This window comes from Anguilla rostrata, chromosome 1, assembly GCF_018555375.3.
Source record: "Anguilla rostrata isolate EN2019 chromosome 1, ASM1855537v3, whole genome shotgun sequence".
Taxonomy (NCBI): Eukaryota; Metazoa; Chordata; class Actinopteri; order Anguilliformes; family Anguillidae; genus Anguilla; species Anguilla rostrata.
Window position 1 is genome coordinate 83,652,043 of NC_057933.1, and position 17,409 is coordinate 83,669,451.

Below are 17,409 nucleotides of genomic sequence, written 5' to 3' on the forward strand. Positions count from 1 at the left end.
CAATCACATGTAGGTAATCAAGTTCCCTCTACTGTCTACTACTTAAATAAAAGTTCCATGAATGTTCATTAGGTTAGCCTGCTGACTTTTGTTTTCCCCTTAAAAACAGCAGTTACTGTTGACCCAGGAAGCAAGGCTGGGTAAGTTAACCATATAATTAACTGCTTTGATTGATTACAGTAGGTTGTTACATCCAAAATCCACCCACAATGCAACAAGAACATGAATTTGAGTGCAACATAAAGTCCCTTGTGTCCAAAGCAAATCAAAGTGCAAAAGAAAATCCCCCAACATACTATAAACAAACCAGCTTATTATAAAGACACACAAAAACAGAAACCCAAAACTATAAAGTACAAACAGTTGTGGGTGCTGGACACAACAGGAAAAGCCAAAGCTCTAGCCTGCAGCAAATAGTCATCTTTCTCCCGATGGAAACAAGAAATGGTGAGTCTTCCACAGGTGTCCTACTCTGACCTAAAACCTAAACAAAAACATGCACCTGAAAGAAAATGAACATTACCTGTCTAAAAACCATACTAAAAAACAAGACAACCATGAAAACCACAAGTTTGTTCCATAGTGCATGATCCAGTCACAAAACTTCTCCACAAAAGCCTCTCCCATTCTTCTTCTTCTTCTTGTTAGCTTTTTACAGCAGTTGGTGCAGTATTGGTGCATTACCACCACCTACTGTGGGTCTCTGAACATTTATTTAAATCCTTTCCCATAGTCCAGTTTTCTTTATGAAATTAAAAATTATCCTTCTTCCCATGCTGTTCTCTACTGCCTTAAGTATCTTCTTAAAAGTCATATCTTCTATTCCCACCTCTCTCCACCATACTCCCCCTTTCCCTTTGGTACCTACTACAATTGATTATAGCGTGTTCCACAGTCTCCTCTACCTGGCAGTAGTCACATACACCTGTAGGGTACTTCCCAACTAAATTTAATGTTTTATGTAATGCACTGTCCCAGTCTTAACCTTGTAATGATGACCTCCCCTCCTGTTTCCAATAATGCTTCTTCTGTTTGCATCGACTTTATTCTGAATTTGGTATAGATGCCTACCTATTACATTACATTACATTACAGGCATTTAGCAGACGCTCTTATCCAGAGCGACTTACACAACTTTTTACATAGCATTTTACATTGTATCCATTTATACAGCTGGATATATACTGAAGCAATGCAGGTTAAGTACCTTGCTCAAGGGTACAACGGCAGTGTCCTTACCCGGGAATCGAACCTGCGACCTTTCGGTTACAAGCCCAGTTCCTTACCCACTGTGCTACGCTCCGTCCATACCTATCACGTCTCTATCCCACCACTGCTGCCATTTCTGTATCCCTTTCTTCCATATCCATGTGCTGGAACCCACATACATTTTATTTCAATACATTACATTACATTATAGGCATTTAGCAGACGCTCTTATCCAGAGCGACTTACACAACTTTTTACATAGCATTTTACATTGTATCCATTTATACAGCTGGATATATACTGAAGCAATGCAGGTTAAGTACCTTGCTCAAGGGTACAACGGCAGTGTCCTTACCCGGGAATCGAAACCCGCGACCTTTTGGTTACAAGCCCAGTTCCTTACCCACTGTGCTACACTTCGTCCATACTTATCACGTCTCTATCCCACCACTGCTGCCATTTCTGTATCCCTTTCTTCCATATCCATGTGCTGGAACCCACATACATTTTATTTCAATACCCTTCTGCACTACTCTATTGTGCACTTGGAGAACTTTAAACAATAAATCTTCTCGACACTTTGACTTGAAAGATATTATACTTTTAAGGACTGAACTTGAATCAGAACATAATATTACCTTATCTGGTCTGATCTCTTCCACCCATTGTAATGCCATCAACAGCGCATACATTTCCACTGTGTATACTCACAGATCATCTGGTGTACATTTCCATACTTCAATATTACTTTTAGGAACTACAAAGGCCTCTCCCATTCTTCAGCTGCAGCAGGCTTATGTAGAGCCACAGGCAGGTGAAGCCAATCAGGTAATTAGCAGCTCGTTAAGGTGGAGCACAGGTAGAGGGAGAAGCACAGATCACACGCAGGGGGTTAGTGTAAGCACCTGCATGTATCATCGGTAAATGCTGAGAAACATAAATGGTCTGTTGTGTTGCAGCTGCTTGGAAAAAGGGAGTTCAGGAAAAAAAAACTGTTGAGACAGAGCGAGTTTAATATTATTTTATTTTTAACCGAATGCAATTTTCCAAGCCTTCACATGTATTGTATTTAAGAACACACAGCTGTGTGAAGTGTAGAGCGCTGGCAAGACGTCCGCAGGTGTTGCCGCCGGAGACGGGCTCGCGGCGTCGCTGAGTGTGGGCTAGTCAACGCGTGCAGGCCAGCCACTGCGCTGAGGCCACCCGCCAGCACAGACGCCGTGCGGGTCAGGGTTGGAGCCTACACACGGAATCACTGCCATAGCCGCATACGAAGTCAGCTGTAGCTCTTGCCCTGTACCCAGCTGTCAAACAGACACAGGACGTCCCGTCAGGTTAAAAGACAGGCAGTGGGCACGGCCATTCATCAGCACCACCCTGTTCCCTCCCCGTGACAGCGCTGGAGGAGCCTGGGAAGGGCGTGGCATTGCCGCTTGCCACCTCCGCATCCAGAGCGCCCAGGATGCTCGCCTCTCACCGTCTCCCAGCCTCTACGTCACCGACCAACAGGAGCCCCTAATCATGCATGCCCAGGCTGTCACAGCCGTAGACATACATATATAACTAGACAGGAGAGCACGCCCTCAGCCAACCCAAGCTGTGAAGCCTCGGAAGTAAGCCTACAGTTGAGGCCAAAAGTTTACATACACCTAGGCTAAAGACATTCAAGCTCAATTTCCCACAACTCCACACATTTCAGGTTTCCATACATTTCCTGTGTTAAGTCAATTAGGGTATCTACTTTAATTCTTTAAAGAGGTAATTTCAAAATAATACCTAAGAGACCGATTTATTTCAGCTTTTATGTACTACATCATACACTTTGTTAGTATTTTAATTTCTGCTTGGGATAGCCTTCCACAAGCTTCTCACAATACTTTGCCAGAATTTTTGCCCATTCCTTCTGACAGAACTCGTAGAACTGTGGGCCTCCTTGCTTGGACACACATTTTCAGTTCAGTCCACACATTTTCTGGGATGGGATTCAGGCCAGGGCTTTGTGATAGCCATTCCAATTCTTTCACTTTGTTGTCTTTAAGCCATTTTGTTACAACTTTGGAGGTACGCTTAGGACCATTGTCCTGCTGGAAGACCCAGTAGCAACCAAGTTTTAACTCTAGCTGATGTCTTGAGGTTTTGCTTCAGTATTTCTAGATAATCCTCCTTCCTCGTGATGCCGTCTATTTTCTGAAGTGCACCTGTCCCTTTTCCAGCAAAACACCCCCACAGCATGATGCTGCCACTCCCATGCTTAACATTTGGGATGGTGTTCTTCGGATTAAAAGCCTCATCCTTTTCCCTCCGTACATAGCGCTGATCATTTTGGGCAAACAGTTCAATTTTTGTTTTATCTGACCAGAGAACACTCCTCCAAAAGGCTAGGTTTTCGTCCTGGTGATCACCTGCAAACTTCATTCTGGCTTTTTCATGCCGGTCTTGGAGTAGGGGCTTCTTCCTTGTGTGACAGCCTTTCAGGCTATGGTGATGTAGGATTCTCTTAAAGATTCTCTTAAAGGTAGATGTAGATACTTTGGTACCTGATGCCTCCAACTCCATCACCACTTCCTTTGTTGTTGTCTTGGGGTTCAGTTCAACCTTTTGGACCAAAGTTCGTTCAGCCCTGGGAGTTAATTTGTGCCTCCTTCCTGAACAATGCAGTGTCTGTGTGGTCCCAAGATTTTTAGATTTGCATACAATTGTTTGTACAGATGCTCGTGGTACCTTCATTTGTTTGGAAATTGCTACTAAGGAGAAACTGGACTTGTGGAGGTCCACAATTTTTTTTCTGAGGTCTTGGCTGAGTTGTTTGGATTTCCCCATGGTATCAAAGACAAAAAGACAGTGGCTCTGAAGTAGACCCTTAAATACAGCCACAGGTGCCAATTCACTTCAAATGAACTCCTAATTATGACAATTGGCCAATCAGAAGCTTCTAAAAAGTCATTACATCATTTCTGGAATTTCCAGGCTGTTTAAAGAGACAGTCAACTTGGTGTATGTAAAATTTTGACCCACTGGAATTCTGATATAGTTCATTAAAGATAATAAAGAAATAAATCTGTCTCTAATTTATTGTTTTAAAACGACCTCTGATATGAACAAAGTAGATGCCCTAATTCACTTGCCAAAAGAATTGTATGGTAACATAAAATGTGCAGAGTTGTGAAAAACTGAGTTAGAAAATCTTTAGCCTAGGTGTATGGGTGTAAACACATACCGCCCCCAACAAACACACACAGAACGCCCTGTCGGTTTTAAAGACACACAGCTTGTCACAGCGTTATGAGGGGGAGGAGCCAGCCTGTAACAGCACTATGAGGGGGAGGAGCCAGCCTGTCCCAGTGCTATGAGGGGGAGGAGCCAGCCTGTCACAGCACTATGAGGGGGAGGAGCCAGCCTGTCCCAGTGCTATGAGGGGGAGGAGCCAGCCTGTCACAGCACTATGAGGGGGAGGAGCCAGCCTGTCACAGTGTTATGAGGGGGAGGAGCCAGCCTGTAACAGCACTATGAGGGGGAGGAGCCAGCCTCTCACAGCGTTATGAGGGGGAGGAGCCAGCCTGTCACAGCTCTATGAGCACACCTCATTCAACACGTAGAGCAGGGCTGCCCAACCCTGTTCCTGGAGATCTACCATCCTGTAGGTTTTCATTTCAACCTTAATTTGGCACACCTGACTCTAATAATTCGCAGCTCAACAAAGATCTATTGCTGTTGAATGAGGTGCAGCTTTGTTAGGGTTGGAGTGAAAACCTACAGGATGGTAAATCTCCAGGAATGGGGTTGCTTACCACTGGACTAGAGTGACCCTGATGCTTACAGGATTTATCTGCAAGAAGAGGACACTCAAATCAAAATTAATAAATAAATAAATAGTGGAAAAGAGACTTCATCTGTACCTTGAATGTCACTGTATGTAAATTGAATGTCACTGAACTATATACAGAATGTGTGCGTGAACCTGGAAACCTGTGTATAAAAAAATATGAATCCCAAAACACCAATAAATTGATCCTTGCTAATACAAACCTGCACGAAGGACTGCCTCTCCAAAACATTCTAGAGAAATATAAAATAAAAAATTTTTTAAAAGCTGATAAGAGAAAACTGTTCAGTCAAATCTTGTACACTGTTTTAGCCCCAGCCATTGCATAAGAGTTTTTTATTTCATTAAATAAATAAATAAATAAATAAATGAGCAATTATCCAAAATTGATCATTGCTAATACAAACCAGAGCTAAATGCTTTTCCATCTGCATCTGCAAGGCAAAGAAATGAAAAAGAATGCTTATTAATACGAGAAAAATGTTCGGTCTAATCTCATGCAAAATGGTTGGCGTCGCTGTCTCTTCATATTAAATACTTTAAGACTTCATGCAGAGACAGCGACGACAATAGAAACCTATGCGGAGCGCATCAGTACCAGAAAGTTACATGCCTAACTCACGTGTATAATGAGGATAGTGCAGACATTGGCTAAAATAAATAGTAAATAAAAAATTCATATCTTTGACTGGTTGTTAGGGAAAAAAATATTTTACCTCGGAAAAATAATGTGAAAAATGAGTGATATTTATTCCTAATATAATGCACAGAGTTAACATCAATATTTTAATTTTTGCTGTCAAAAATGAATGGAGCCCAGTGGGGAAACTTGGTTTCTGAGCAAAAATTATAGAAATCAGCAGGGGGCGACATTACATTCGGTGCTGAGGTTGAGAACCGAAAGCTAGCCCCTTGGGGCAGCCTGGTAGGTTAAATATAGCCACAGGTGCCAATTCACTTCAAATGAACTAATTATGACAATTGGCCAATCAGAAGCTTCTAAAAAGTCATTACATCATTTCTGGAATTTCCAGGCTGTTTAAAGAGACAGTCAACTTGGTGTATGTAAAATTTTGACCCACTGGAATTCTGATATAGTTCATTAAAGATAATAAAGAAATAAATCTGTCTCTAATTTAATGTTTTAAAATGACCTCTGATGTGAACAAAGTAGATGCCCTAATTCACTTGCCAAAAGAAATGTATGGTAACATAAAATGTGCAGAGTTGTGAAAAACTGAGTTTGAAAATCTTTAGCCTAGGTGTATGGGTGTAAACACATACCGCCCCCAACAAACACACACAGAACGCCCTGTCGGTTTTAAAGACACACAGCCTGTCACAGTGTTATGAGGGGGAGGAGCCAGCCTGTAACAGCACTATGAGGGGGAGGAGCCAGCCTGTCCCAGCGCTATGAGGGGGAGGAGCCAGCCTGTCACAGCGCTATGAGGGGGAGGAGCCAGCCTGTCACAGCACTATGAGGGGGAGGAGCCAGCCTGTCACAGCGCTATGAGGGGGAGGAGCCAGCCTGTCACAGCACTATGAGGGGGAGGAGCCAGCCTGTCACATTGCTATGAGGGGTAGGAGCCAGCCTGTCACAGCACTATGAGGGGGAGGAGCCAGCCTGTCACATCGCTATGAGGGGGAGGAGCCAGCCTGTCACAGCACTATGAGGGGGAGGAGCCAATCTGTCACAGCGCTATGAGGGGGAGGAGCCAGCCTGTCACAGCACTATGAGGGGGAGGAGCCAATCTGTCACAGCGCTATGAGGGGGAGGAGCCAGCCTGTCACAGCACTATGAGGGGGAGGAGCCAATCTGTGACAGCACTATGAGGGCGAGGAGCCTGGCAGGTTCCTAAGAGCTATGGTGAATATCCGGCCGTCACGATTGGGCCAAATGTCTGTACAAAGTAATTGATTGTGCGACTAAACTGGTCAGATGTGTTCTGAGTGATAAATGTCACCTTGTGATTTTTCGGAAAATTCAGAATTCCGTTTTTTTATTATTATTATATTTGGAAGTGAGGCTCACAATGATCTCGACAAGAAACGTTCTCAGCATACACAAATGCCAAACTGCTTGCATACCAAGTACTGTCTATAAGTCACTGTCAATAAGTCATTAGTTAAAACTTGCTAAATCTAGGCCTGCCGTTAGAAGTGTTGATCATCAAAATGAGGCCAAGTTATTCTCTTCAGATGTTAAGGTGAAAAAAACACAGCCATCCCCTTTTCATAGCGAAACAGCATAGCGGAGTTCTAGTTACTTACGACATGATCGTAGCGTGAACACGGCCGCACCCACCGCTGCTGCTGCAGTCCCAGCAACGACAACGGTGGGCGCGGCCCCCACACTTGCAAGAACTCCTGTAGCTGCCACCGCGGCTGTACCTGCGCACATCACAAAGAGACATCCAGGTGTATGTGCCATTTGGTGAAACCAGGAACGTGATGGCGACTTGAGTTATTTAGACTAGAGCAGTAGTAATCAATCCAGTTCTAGGAGATCTACCGTCCTGTAGGTTTTCACTCCAACCCTAGTAAAGCACACCTCACTCAACAGGTAGAGCAGGGCTGCCCAACCCTGTTCCTGGAGATCTACCATCCTGTAGGTTTGCATTTCAACCTTAATTTGGCACACCTGACTCTAATAATTCGCAGCTCAACAAAGATCTATTGCTGTTGAATGAGGTGCAGCTTTGTTAGGGTTGGAGTGAAAACCTACAGGATGGTAAATCTCCAGGAATGGGGTTGCTTACCACTGGACTAAAGTGACCCTGGTGCTTACAGGATTTATCTGCAAGAAGAGGACACTCAAATCAAAATTAATAAATAAATAAATAGTGGAAAAGAGACTTCATCTGTGACTTGAATATCACTGTATGTAAATTGAATGTCACTGAACTATATACAGAATGTGTGCGTGAACCTGGAAACCTGTGTATAAAGAAATATGAACTCCAAAACACCAATAAATTGATCCTTGCTAAAACAAACCTGCACGAATGGCTGCCTCTTCAACACATTCTAGAGAAATATAAAATAAATACATTTTAAAAAGCTGATAAGAGAAAACTGTTCAGTCAAATCTTGTACACTGTTTTAGCTCCAGCCATTGCATAAGGCTTTTTTCATAAAATAAATAAATAAATAAATAAATAAATTAGCAATTATCCAAAATTGATCATTGCTAATACAAACCAGAGCTAAATGCTTTTCGAATTGCATCTGCAAAGAAATGAAAAAGAATGCTGATTAATACGAGAAAAAATGTTCGGTCTAATCTCATGCAAAATGGTTCGCGTCGCTGTCTCTTCATATTAAATACTTTAAGACTTCATGCAGAGACAGCGACGCCAATAGAAACCTATGCGGAGCGCATCAGTACCAGAAAGTTACATGCCTAACTCACGTGTATAATGAGGATAGCGCAGACATCGGCTAAAATAAATAGCAAATAAAAAAATCATATCTTTGTCTGGTTGTTAGGGAAAAAATATTTTACCTCGGAAAAATAATGTGAAAAATAAGTGATATTTATTCCTAATATAATGCACAGAGTTAACATCGATATTTGAGTGGAAGTAATTTTTGCTGTCAAAAATGAATGGAGCCCAGAGGGGAAACTTAGTTGTTGAGCGAAAATTATAGATATCAGCAGGGGGCGACATTACATCCGGTGCTGAGGTTGAGAACCGAAAGCTAGCCCCTTGGGGCAGCCTGGTAGGTTCCAGAAATCTATAATGAACATCAGGGCCAAATGACTGATCAGATGCGTTTTGAGTGATTCGTGTCATGTCTTCGCCAGAAAATTCCAAATTCACTTTGACTTTTTTATTCTTTAATTTTCATTATCTCCGTTTCTATTACATGTGGAACGTCTTTATGAGGAATGAGACAAGGCCGCAATAGCACCATCTAGAGGAAGTACAGGGGCAAAAGTAAAGTTTCACGTCAGCAGAAGGGGCCCTGGACTTCGTCTCATCCTCAATGCTGGTTTGAAAATTTCTTTTTTTTCACACACCGTTTAGCAAGTTCACCAATCACAATTTCATTTTAGGAGAAAAGTTCCTGCACGCATATAGAATGCAAATGTGACTGGAATTAAGTCACAGGCGTATCATTTACAAAGCGAAACAACATAGCGGAGTTTCAATCACGCACCATCTGCCTGTGGAACGGCCAACCCCACCCACCCTCATTGGCTAACTCTGGTACTGATATCACGGAGAAAGCGACGGATTGGACTACTATACCAAAAGGGTTGAAAGCTCCAACAGCCAGTGGCGCCACGACCATCACACCTGCACACGAGACAAAGGTACATGTAGGTGTGCGTCTCATTAAACCCGGGAGTCTGATGGTGACGCGTGTTATTTATTCAGAGTACTGGTTGGTACAAGGGTGGTGCTTACTGTATTTATCTGTGAAAGAACATTCATTCCCATCAAATAAATAAATAGTGGGAAAAGTACTTTTCCCGTAGCTCAAATATCACTGTAGTATCAATTTGTAAATGTGCAGCAGGTAATACATTACATTACATTTACTTGGCAGACGCTTTTATCCAAAGCGACGTACAAAAGCGACGTATATAATACCATATAATTCGTGCGTGCGCCCGCGTACGTGTGCGCAAAATAATTACCAAACATCAATAAACTGATCCTTGCTGCTGCTGAAACGTGTTCTAGAGAAAGAAATAAAACAAAATGCAGATAAATGTGTGTCCAGTCGAATCTTGCACACTGGGTTTTAGCCCCAGCATTGCCTGAGCAACATCTCAAAGCCATTCTTTCCGTAATTCTGTAAAAATGTAGCGGGACACTCACCCATTTCAGCCGACTTTCAGTAGTTTTGCAACTGTGGATCAGAAGCATGAATGTGGAGGCCGTTCAGCGATCAAAATCCAAATATATATCAATTCATGCAGCACTACTATTCAGACACAATGGTAAAGCATCAGCAATGGATTAAAGTAAAACAGTAGAATACAGCTGTAAAAATCATTGTATAGAGGACAGCCAGCACTCTTTTCCTGTGTAAATGCTGTATAAATACATTAAATTGATAACTTTCTAAAAGAAACTATTTTTAAATTGTCATCTTCACAAGCATTTTCCTTTCAGACCATTATGATACCATGTCATTGTTGAAATGCACTGTTGCCAGTACACTGCTCTTACATTTATACAGGAGTACAGCAATTTATGTTTCCCAGTAACTGCTTGTGATATTTTTCCTTTGCTTTCCAATGCAATTCTCATTGGCCATACATTGCACATCATATCTTTTTATTTAAAATGAATGTTACATTTTCAATATCTTACATGCATACCTGACATATATACATAAAACAGTACATTCCCGTAAATAATAGTCGTAAAAATAAAGCCACTCTTAATATAGTTGTATATTGTGGTGGACATTACCTTAATTTCCCCCGGTCGGTGAGAAGTGGACTCTTACAGACTTACACACAATATTCAGTTCAGGTGCCTTTATTTGGCCGAATAGGAGAATCCACACAGCGCAACAACGCCTCCTATGACTCAGGCTGGGAGAGGCTAGAGACTGCTTTTACAGAGAAAGGAAAGTGAAACTGACTGATTTCCCCAAGTTCTCTCTCTGCTGTTCCACAGGCAGCAAATACAGACACACACTGGTACACACACACTTACAGTGGCACACACACATGTAACCTGGTACTCACACAGACTTGCAATGGTACCCACACACACACTTACACTGGTACACACACACACTTACAGTGGCACACACACATGTAACCTGATACCCACACACACACTAACACACAGTCCCGTACTGCTATCCTTGTTAGGACTTCCCATTTGCTACCTTCATTCCGTAACCTCTAACCCTAACCCTAACCCCAACCACTACATGCCTAACCTTAACCCTAACCTTAACCTAATTGTACTGTAACCCTAACCCTAACCCTAAGTCCTAACCCTAAAACAGCATCTTCACCTTGTGGGGACCAGCAAAAGGTCCCCACAAACATACATTTTCCTCATCTTTCTATCCTTGTGAATACATTTGGTTCCAAAAAAGATAGTATTACAAGTTCACTGGTACCCACTCACACACTTACACTGGTATACACACTCACAGTTACACTGGTACACACACACACAAAAAGTGGTACACACACACTGGTACACATACGCTTACACTGGTACACACACACACTTACGCTGGTATACATACACACTTACGCTGGTACACACACACACACACTGGTACACATACGCTTACACTGGTACACACACACACACTTACGCTGGTATACATACACACTTACGCTGGTACACACACACACACACTGGTACACATACGCTTACACTGGTACACACACACACACTTAGGCTGGTATATATTGGGATGGCAGGTATGCCATCCCGCCAAGTTACGCCTTGGCGGGGGCAATGCACATACCTATAAAGCACCGAGAGTTTGGCACTTTTCAGGGTTCCCCACAGAAACAACCACATTTTACCGACATCAGCCAAATCCTCATCCTCACGACCCAATCAAAAGCTCGCATACACACGCAAAATACCCATACCTTTTTACTCTGAAACATTTCCTGTTTAAACAGCTAATCTGCCTGTGGTCTAGTGGATAAGGTTACAGTCTTGGAAACATGGGGTAGTTGGTTCAAGCCCAGCAAAGGACATGTTTCTTTACCCTCACTAATAATTGTGTACTACTTCTCAATTATTGCTTTTGCACCATATCTACCCGTCGTTCACCGAACATATACACTGCGTTATGATGTATTGTCTGCACGTTCAGTTATTAACCGGCTACAATATTGCAAAGCCATATGGATTCAACGGGAGCTCTTCTGTGCTTACTGGCCTGTGTTCTTCTTTAAAACCATGGACAGGTATGCTAATGATATTTCATGCATTGCATAGCTATGTCATGATGCTGCACTAGCAAAGTCACAGACTGGTAAACCTCCGGTTGAAGGATTGAATCCTGCCTCGCCCTCAGGCAGATAATTCCCTCTTTTACACTAACGTTTTCTTACGCTTTTATATTTTCTTTACCAAACCTCACTCACGGCCACCCATATGCATTTCATGGCGGCAAATGTATTCCTTTTATTACAAAGTTACACAAGTTCACCACTGTGCCACTGTGCTATCTAGCCACATACAAACAATTACTACGTATGTACGTTCTGCAACTCCCCATTAAAACATTACATTTAAAATCATGACTCACTCATAAGTATAACTACTAATACTGAAGTTACTTAATTACTTAGTTACTTAACTCTCCACTTTAACAGTTCTTTCTCTACACAAACTGTTATATATACCATTCGATGAGGAAACTCTGCTCGCTCATGGTCACTTCATTTACTTCGCACTATAGTCTGTGATCTTGTCAACCTTCACCTACATGCCCATTCTGCTAAAAACATATTGTTTCAACTACGCAATTTCATAATTTCGTGCTAATTTTTCTCACACTGTTGTTATTTTCTCATATGCAAAGCCTGCTGGGACATATGCGTCTGCTCCTATTCTCCACTATCAACTTTTCCGGTTCTAGCTTAGCAAAACAGCGAAGAGGATTCCTACCTGCAGATAAGCCTATCAAAATGCCTTATAAACCTTACAAACACTAAAAGTGCATCTCCACAAAATAACAGACACCGGAGCAGGACAGCAGGGTACACAAGTTGCGACCTAGGCAGCTCTAATTTTACGGGCTTGCTGATTCTTTTCTCAATCAAGGCTTGTTGGATGGCCGTCAAATCCGTGAGTACATACACTGGCCATATTTCACCTGCGTTTCTGTTGCATTTACGTCACCGCACCCTTTGTACACGCTCATCAGACTGTACAAATTTACAAAAGGATAGCCATAATCCACAACCGTTTCTTACAGGGTCACTTCGCGTTTCTCACTCTCATAATAAAACGCTTTGCAAAAAGAAATGATATCTCATGAAAAACACGTTTTCAACGTACAAAAATGCCAAGTTACTCAAAAGTATTGATATCAAAATGATGCCAAGTTACGGTACTACAAACAATGTAGGCTATCTTGCCTCACCGAAATTACATAAGATGTATTTCAAAGCAATGCTACCCAATATTCCCTCAATTCTTTCAAGTCACTTGGCCCTGTGTTTTGTAATCTTACCATATTACAATGTCATGCAAACTTTGTGTCAGATCAAAGTGTCAAATATTTCGTATTGCCTCATGGAACACATTGAAATTCATGTAGAAAACTGCTGGTGTTTAAATGGGGTGTTATTCTTGGGTAGTTGCGGTGTATACGTTCGGTGAACGGCGGGTAGATATGGTGCAGATATCGACCAGAATGTCCAACATAGTGCCTGTAGGTGTATTAAAGTACATTTTCAAATGTGGCCAGATGGTGGCGCTAATGGAAGGGTAGAATAGAGCATTCTGAGATGGTCTGTGTTTGATCCCTAACATATCTGCAGTTTTACTGCAAAAACTTCAGACATCGAGTATGTTGATGCCATAAGACAGGGTCTTTCCAGAAGTTGGGCCCTTTCCAGGAAGTTGGGGCCTTACACGCAGTGTGTATCTTGCGTATGGACTGGACGGCACTAGGCACATGGAGAAAAAGCTTCATGTGTGCAGGCTCTATTGCGATCCTACTCGTTGCAGCTTAATTCTCACTAAAAATGGCATGTATCCATTACGTAAAACTGAATTTTCAACGACCTGAGTTGTTCAGTTCTGAACAGTAAACTACAATTGGTTCGTATTTACGCTAAATCCTTTGTTCAGTAGTGCTCCTACTGTCTTCATTTTACTAACAAGTCTCTCATGTGACACATTATCAAATGCCTTTTGAAAATCTTAGTAGATAATATCTAATACCTTGCTATAATCAAAACACTTGGTAGCTTCTTCAAAGAATACCAGAAGGTTTGTCAGACATGACCTTCCCTTACAAAAACCATGCTGGCTATCCCTTAGGATGTTGCTATTTTCAAGAAATACTTCCAACTTGTCTCTAATGATAAATTCCAGTATTTTACATATTATGCAAGTTAAATTTGCAGGCCGGTAGTTTCCTGAATATGCCAGCAGCCGTACCACCACGCACTCTGCTCCTGCTGACTGGCTGAAGCTAAGCAGGTGTGGGCTTGGTTAGTACTTGGATGGGATACCGGCAGGGAATATTGAGTTGTTGGTGGGCCAGCTGAGGGCACTCTTCCCTCTGGTCAAATAAACCCCAATGCCCCAGTGCAGTGACGGGGACACTATGCTGTAGGAGATGCCATCTTTCAGATGAGACGTTAAATCGAGGTCCTGACTCACTGTGGTCATTAAAGATCCCATGACAGTATTCGCAAAGAGTAGGGGGATCCCCGGTGTCCTGGCTAAAATCCCAGATCTGGCTCTCACAAAAACTTGCCACCTAATCATCCCCTGATTTAATTAAAAATGTTCTCTCCTTTCTGTGGAGCTGCTGAGTGGCCAACAATAGAGGATGGTGGTTGTACTGGGCAGCTCCCAGGTATGAATGTGTGTGAGTGTGAAGCAGGGCGTTCCTGCAAAAGAGCATCCGTGCTCAGTGAACCTACCTTGGGTAAATAAAGGTTAAAATAAATAAAAGAAATACCATCAGGACCTGCTGCCTTGTTTGTCTTTAGACTGCCTTGTTTGTCTTTAGACTGCCTTGTTTGTCAATGATAATGTGCTTCATCGAAAGATGTAAAGGGAATATTTTTTATCATATATAAATGTCAAGAGACCATTAGAAAATGTTGATTGTGTAAAGGGTTTAAATGGGGTGTTATTCTTGGGTAGTTTGTGTGGAGCTCTGGATCACTACGTTACATGTGGCAGTCTACCTGTTTTGTATTTAGATTTATTGTAAATTTTAAAATAATAGACTTAGACTTATGTATTTTAACTGTAATTGAATTATAGGATTTATTTGTGTATATTTGTGTCTTCAACTGGCTTATATAAGACAGTGACAACCATCCAGAAGTATGGATGTGGGATGAGCAGCTAAGTTGCTAACATTGGCTGTGGTTCTACCTGACCGGCAGTGATATTAGGCGTATCATTCTAATTATCCATGTTAACTTGGTTTCTGTGGTTAGAATTCATTTAGTACGCTCACCAATTTTGCAATGTAAAATTTTTTATTTAAAAAATCACAGTTTCCCTGCTGCCGTAAGGAAGTGGTCTCGTAAACTAAAGGTCATGGGTTCGATTCCAAGGTAGGGTACTGCCCTTGTACCCTTGAGCAAGGTACTAAACCTGCATTGCTTCAATGTGTATTCAGATGTATAAATGGATGCAATGTAAATGCTATGCTGTATAATTTGCTCTGGATGAGAGTGTCTGCGTCTGCCTGTAATGTAAATGTTATCTGAACACCAGCGTAAAAAAAATCCCAGTTACTCACACATTCAAAGCACTGTCTATAAATCATTATTATTAGCTGCATTTAGTTGTTGATCTGTGAATTTATTTGTGGATCAGTTACATTTATTTTTTTTTGAGACAATAATACCCTCATATATGTTAGGCTATGTTGTTGTGAAACGCGCACACACACACACACACACACACACACACATTAACCCCTTTAATAGCAACCCCCAGTTCCTGCACTCTGTGACTAATTTCTAACCCACTCAGGCCTAGCCTTTCTAAGTCTCACAAGACCCAGAACAGGCCAAATGGCTTAGAACTTCCAGAACCAGAACAAAGTCTTCATTTGTTGATCGAAGCGATAGCCATTACTGCGATCTTCCCCGACAAGCGGTTGTCTTGTGCCTACAGAACACAATCTTAAAGTGTATACAGGCTATGGTTGACAGGAGCGTGGGCGTTAGCAAAAAAAGTTTCAAAATCTGATTGGCTTGACCAGACTCTGCAGAAAAAAAAATACTATCTATTGGTTTTTTTTTTTTTACAAATCATGCTGCAAAGATTGTCAGAACAATCAACAAATAAATGCAAGCTATCGGTTACATTTTTTTATGAATCACCTGAATTTATTTTTTGTTGGCTACCTTTGTAAGAAGGTAAATTTCAGCAGTGATTGAATGTAGGTAAATCGCAGCAGTGTTTGGCTGACAAAACAAAGAAGATAACAGTGACTGCGGCTTAGTGAATTTGTTATTTATTTAAACAGATTGTCAACTAACTGTTTTACGAAGGTTGTTTTTTTTTACAGCTTTCAAAATTGCTTTTTGTGCTAACTGCATGCATTTTCCTAAATATTTTTTAGTTTGGGATCAAAGGGCATGCTGGGCTGGTCTGGTGAGTCCACCTCAGGGATGGATCCAGGGGATGGCAGGCCGAGGGTTAGATCAGGATGGCTCCGATAGTCGCCCCGGCACTGGACAGTGCTGCAGAGGCTGCGGTAGAGAGTCCTGCTGCCCCTGTCAATCAAACACAACGTCCTCCATCAGGGATTTTAGGGGTTTTGATCACAGTTTTTTTTAAATGCTGGCCGATTTGCTGCAGCCCACACCGTCACTTCAAGAGAGTGCAGACAAGCAAGTAACAGATACCAGACCATGGGGCCCATCCACACACTGGAACTTAACAGATAGTTGACCATGATATCTCAGATCACACACAGAGGCCTAAATTTGAACATCATTGTTCCTGAATTTTGGCTAATTAAGCGCATGTTTCTGTTTTACACGCACAGTTTGGCCAGTTCGTGAATCATGAAAAACTCTTTGAAAAAAATGTTTGTACCAAAAAATTGTAACACTAATTTTGGCTGAATCCAGGCTGAACACAAAAAGCCCTTTGAAGGCCTAGTGGATCAGAGAGGAAGATAATAAAGAAGCAAAACGAATTATATTTTTTTGCGACTCTCTTTAGGGAGTGGACTTCTCTTCCTTCCATACCTATTGACTGTAGAACAGCCACCGCAGATCCAGTAGCCACTGCGCCCCCATTGGCTACCGCCGCTGCTGACATCATGGAGGAGGCGACGGATCCGGCCGCAACACCGGCAGCTGTGAAGCCCGCTAGTCCTACAACCGCTGGAATCGCAACGGTGGCCGTACCTGTGCACAAAGAGACGTCCAGGTGTAGGTGTGCATTTTGGTAAAACCGGGAAATGGTGACAGGTTTTCCCAGACGTGAAAACAGTAAACCCGCCCAATCAGACCCTCAAACCCGCCCAATCAGAGCCTCAAACCCGCCCAATCAGACCCTCAAACCCACCCAATCAGACCCTCAAACCCGCCCAATCAGAGCCTCAAACCCACCCAATCAGACCCTCAAACCCACCCAATCAGACCCTCAAACCCACCCAATCAGACCCTCAAACCCGCCCAATCAGAGCCTCAAACCCGCCCAATCAGA

The 17,409-nt window shown here is 42.3% G+C and overlaps 1 protein-coding gene and 2 long non-coding RNA genes across 14 annotated transcripts in view; all 3 read right to left on the reverse strand.

Annotated features, from left to right (window-relative positions):
• The window catches only part of LOC135241416 (uncharacterized), a 43,647-nt gene that overhangs the window by 8,327 nt on the left and 17,911 nt on the right, over positions 1–17,409 (reverse strand). For 3 of the 12 annotated variants that reach the window (XM_064311818.1, XM_064311797.1, XM_064311807.1), the window contains exons 6-8: positions 8,030–8,059; positions 7,304–7,423; positions 5,440–5,466 (exon numbers count right to left, since the gene is read on the reverse strand). In XM_064311818.1, coding sequence (XP_064167888.1) covers positions 5,440–5,466; positions 7,304–7,423; positions 8,030–8,059 — 177 coding nt within the window. Of the gene's footprint in view, positions 1–2,216; positions 2,514–5,235; positions 5,266–5,439; positions 5,467–7,303; positions 7,424–8,029; positions 8,060–8,233; positions 8,261–8,444; positions 8,474–9,288; positions 9,337–9,680; positions 9,723–9,864; positions 9,971–10,464; positions 11,655–17,409 lie in introns of those variants that run through there. The other 9 variants (XM_064311860.1, XM_064311850.1, XM_064311840.1 and 6 more) reach the window with 9 other exon arrangements.
• On the reverse strand, positions 3,776–5,240 carry LOC135241637 (uncharacterized). Its single transcript, XR_010326072.1, has 2 exons — positions 5,106–5,240; positions 3,776–4,911 (listed from the first exon to the last, which is right to left on the reverse strand). It is a non-coding gene; the product is annotated as an uncharacterized LOC135241637 (long non-coding RNA).
• On the reverse strand, positions 16,189–17,392 carry LOC135241530 (uncharacterized). Its single transcript, XR_010326020.1, has 2 exons — positions 16,947–17,392; positions 16,189–16,466 (listed from the first exon to the last, which is right to left on the reverse strand). It is a non-coding gene; the product is annotated as an uncharacterized LOC135241530 (long non-coding RNA).